At 33.9% G+C, this 4,771-nt stretch overlaps 1 protein-coding gene across 1 annotated transcript; it reads left to right on the forward strand.

Annotated features, from left to right (window-relative positions):
• Nucleotides 1–2,385: 2,385 nt before the first annotated feature.
• Nucleotides 2,386–4,170, forward strand: LOC110876149 (prostatic spermine-binding protein-like). The gene is made up of 3 exons (XM_022124326.1): nucleotides 2,386–2,479; nucleotides 2,635–2,720; nucleotides 3,976–4,170. Exons 1-3 carry the CDS (start codon nucleotides 2,386–2,388, stop codon nucleotides 4,168–4,170), a joined length of 375 nt encoding a protein of 124 aa, XP_021980018.1.
• The last annotated feature ends 601 nt before the right edge of the window (nucleotides 4,171–4,771 follow it).

Here is a 4,771-nt window from a genome sequence, read left to right on the forward strand (position 1 = left end):
ATCAAGGAAATAGTTCAATGTAACAGTTTTTTGTAACAATCCAACAGTTTTGTTAACTACTAGAAGTTACTTTGTTAATTAGGTTGTTTAGGGTCGTTTTCATGGTGACGTCACCAATAGTTCTCTCATCATATATATAGTTCCTATGCTTTCTTCCTATCTTTGTGTGACGAAGTTTCGTTTGTTTTCTGCACCATTCAGGTCACCGCCATTTAGGTTACGATCGTCGCCAACAGTTATGTCACTCATGTCCCGGATCGACGATCTGCCACTTTCGATCGGCAATTTTGAAAAATCATCACCCCTTCATTTGACTTTGTTATTTCTAATTAGTTGAGTTTCTTGATTATTTGAAAACTACTTGATTTTTTGGTTTTGCTTTGATTTTCTTGCTAAACCTAAGGTATAAATTCTTGGTTCATTATGACGTAGAATCTGTTATCCTTTACTTTGTGGTACGGATTTTTTTCAAGGTTAGTCAAAGTCTAAATTATGTTTTTTTTTTATATTTTTAGTCTTTTAAAAATTGAGTGTTACCTATAAATCTATAGATCTATTTGGTAATGTTCATTTCGATTGTTATTCATGCTAGAATTATGTTTTGTTGCATGTATATAGTTACATGGCCTTAGCGTTAGTAATCTGTTACCAAAGTATTTTCTGACTTTTCGTTGGGGTGTCAACGGCATGGCACTTATCCTGACAATGCATAATTAAAGTTTATGATGTTTACCTTGGCCACCTAGAGGCGTATGGATTAATCCTAGTTCAATTTTCGTTTCTGATTTCCAAGGGATGGAATAATGTGTGTACGCTACGTGCACGATCTCATAGATGCATGTTCTAGCTATATGTGTACCCCTTTGTTTTGGATTTAAGTGCTTCTGTGTAACATAACATTATTTTTGTGGATATACCATTTTTTAGTAGTTTATTATTTGTTTTTGTATCTGCTTTTTTATTATCGAGTCGGGGTCTCACTGGAAGCAGTCTCTCTATTCTTATGGGGTAGAGGTAAGGCTGTCTACATCTTACCCTCCTCAAACACCTTAGCTTTGCTATTGGTGGGATTTACTGAGTATGATGATGATATGTTTTTTTTATTATTGTCCAGTATTGACTCTCTTTTTATATTAGTTTTGGTTATGATACAACATCTATAATGTATCAGTATACATTTTAGTGTAAGTGTTAGTTTAATTTTCAATTAAATGTTAGTTATGTCATGTTTTTTTTCTTTTCGATTGTCAGTCTTTGTAAGTTCTATTGTTTTCTCCTTTACTGTGCAATGTTTTAGCTAAGTCATATTTCATTTTATGCTTTTCTTATTTGTATGTCTGGGGAATCAGTGAGGAGCACTAAATGAAGTTCAAGATAAAGATTTTTTTTTCTATTTGAATATGACTTATATTTCACTAGATTTTGTTTTAGTCTTTATAATATAACTTTAGATTATGTCATTCAATTAGATGGATTATGTTTGCTTTATTAATACCTGTAATAGTAACACGTTAATCTGTTTCAAGTTGGGATGTTATAATTATGGTATTAGAGTGACTCTTATATCATTCCGGATGGTGGGGAAAACTTCATCGGGGAGATGAGTCCCTTCGGGTGTTCAGGAGGACAAGTTAGGCAAATCCTACGTCACTGATGGGATGGTAGGGCATACTTCATTGAGGACGACGAGTCCATAAAGATGTGTAACACCGTAGAAAAATCCAACAATGGCCATGGAAAAATAGATTATTCGTTGATAAGAAATGTCATGCCTCATAAATAACCAACGTGTTTTAGGCTTAATGATACTGTATGAGAGAACTCTACAGTTTTGCGTGCTCAAGTGGGAGTAATACCAACATGGGTGATCTTTTCGAAAATCTCCACTCGAGTAACCAAAACCAAATCCATGAGCTTTTAACGGGCAAAACAGACGATATTGATGGTACAAGATGCCAAATATTACACGTCATTTACATTTAAAAAACTAAATAAAATTAGTTAATATTCTGCTTTACCTTTTAACTGTAAACTAACTTGTATTGCTAAATATACTCCTATAATTGCATCTTACATGATTTGAACGTTCGGCCTTTTAGACAGAAGAGAGCCACCTTACATGCTTAACAAAAACTAAAAATTAATTTGCTTTGATGCAACTAGCTTTAATGAATGATGCTTAAGAGAAAAGATAGTTAGAAAGGAAATAAGTTTACCCAATTGAGTGGTTAACAAAGAGAGGTCTAAAATGTTTAAGGAAGCATTGCTTAAGAGGCTAGGGGGGGGGGGGGGCAACCAAAACGCCATGTTGGGAAGGCTAAAAAGAAACCAATTGTTAGGAAGGCTAAGAAGGCTAAATTTGAACATGTTGTTGATGAAAACGCCATGGATGTTGAAAATGAAGATGATAATGATAGTGGTGATGTTGAAAACGATGATGATAATACTGATAATGATGTCGAAAAAGAAGATGACGATGGTGATAATGTTGTTGAGATTGATGATAATAAAATGCTATGGCAATGGGTGGTGAGGAGGAAGAAGCTTATTGTAAAAGGGTTGCTGAAGAAGATTTAGAAAGCCAAAATAGGATGTATGAAGTATCTACTTTGGGATATCATGTTTTGTTCACAGTTATAACACAACATGGTGAAGAAGAAGCCGATTACACACATGAACAAAGTGCGGTGGAAAAGAACACCATGAATGAAGCTGAGGAGGTAAGTTATACAATTAAGAATCTTAAAAAACCAAACTAATACACACCATGTTTATTTTTTCAAATTTTCATTATACATGTGATGGCTGAAAAGTTGGATTGTGCCTACAAGGAGTTGGAAGAATGTTATAACAAGATGAAGAGTTTTTAGCGTAATCAAGTGGCAAACATCCAACTAGCCTGCTGGTGCATATTAAAGCATCATAATGTCTAAACTTGTTAAAAAGAATTTCAAAACATGAGGATGAAAATTCCAAACAAGGAACAAATGAAAAGAGATACAAAGAGAAAGATGTGGCTGAGACACACATGAGTGAACACACCATGGATGGAGGTGAAGGAGAAGGTGAAAGAGGTGAGGTTGATGATGACAAGAATGCCATGACTGCATTAAACACCGAGGCTGCATAAAAGAGGATGAGGTTGAGTCGTAGGGGTGTTTATCGGTTCAGTTTATGGTTTATTTGGTTTATTCGGTTCGGTTTTCAAAATTTTGTACCCCAAACCAAAAACCAAACCAAACCAATTAAGGAATATGCAAACCGATCCAAACCGAACCAAATTCAATTCGGTTTGGTTTCGGTTAGAAACCAAATCTAACCAAATTGTACCTAAATACTTTTTTTTTCCTAATTTATATTTATGTTTGTGTTCTAACTTTCGAACATCGCAACTAATTTACACCTAACAATATATGAATACAAGAAAGTTTCATTGCGAAATAAAACAAACACATCCATAAAGTAGTCGTAGACATAACCACAAAGTTAAAGCTTCAAAACGTAGATCATAGAAACTATAAATAGTTAACAAGTCTAATGGTACAAAATATAAATAATCTTCAAACATGAGTCTTTCTCCAAGAAAATATAGAAATCCTAAACCTTAGTTTCTAGAGGTCTGAAGTTCTATTATTTTAGAAATGAGTGGGTTTGAGATGGGCTTTTAGATTAACATTTGGTATTTTGGGCTGCATAAAAAAAACTATTTTGGGCTAATAAATTGTATATGATTTATAAAATATAATTATTTTTATTTAATAATTAATTAAATTAAATCGTTTATTCGGTTATCCAAATAAACCGAATAAAATAAAATGTGGATCCAAAAACCGGACCAAAAACCATATTCACAATTCGGTTTCGGTTAGAAACCAAATCAAAAACTGAATTCGTTATTCGGATCGGTTTATTTGGTTACGGTTACGGTTCGGTTTACGGTTTTTATTTGGTTACGGGTTTTTTTAACACCCCTAGGTTGAGGCTGATGTTGATGATAAAGGTGGTGATGAAGTTGATGGTAACCAAAATGCCATGACTGCATTAAACACAAAGGAAGGTGAGGCTGCATGTGAAGGCGAAAAAGAGGATGAGATTCTGGTTGATGTTGGAGATGAAGGTGGCGATGAAGGAAAAGGTAGGGGTAAGAGTAGAGATGAAGGAAAGGGTTAATGTGAGGATGAGAACGGTAAAGAAGGTAAAGGTGGAGATGAAGCAAATCTAGAAAATTTATGGGGGTATTAAAACAACATAGATGATTATGTGGGTGAAAATGCTATAGAAAAGTGGCATTTTGATTAAAAAAATATAACAATATGAGGTTCTAAGGTACAATGGTGAAAGAATAATAGAAAAGAATGTAAACGAGATCTTCGAACTACCAATAGAAGATCTACAAATGATGGTTGATTTGAAATGGGATGTTGATTGCCCAAAAATGGTGGAAGAAATGCTTAAAGCTTTGAAGAGGCATTTACAGCCTACTAAAGAATCAATTCATGTGTTTAATAAAATGCCTTTTGATAACCAATATAAAAATAAGCAGCCTGTCATTCCTCAAACAAAAACATAACATAACACAATGAAATTCCCATCATAGAATTGGAGAACAGAACTGTGGCAACATTTAAAATGCCACAAGAGATAGAAATTAATGTGAGTGAGACACAACTTAGTGATGCTTTCATAGCAGAATTAGAGAAAATAGAAAGTGAAATTGTAACCAAAGGGGGTGAAGAACATACTGTAGTGTTTTACAAAACACCATTTTTGC

Source organism: Helianthus annuus, chromosome 1 (assembly GCF_002127325.2).
Source record: "Helianthus annuus cultivar XRQ/B chromosome 1, HanXRQr2.0-SUNRISE, whole genome shotgun sequence".
Taxonomy (NCBI): domain Eukaryota; kingdom Viridiplantae; phylum Streptophyta; class Magnoliopsida; order Asterales; family Asteraceae; genus Helianthus; species Helianthus annuus.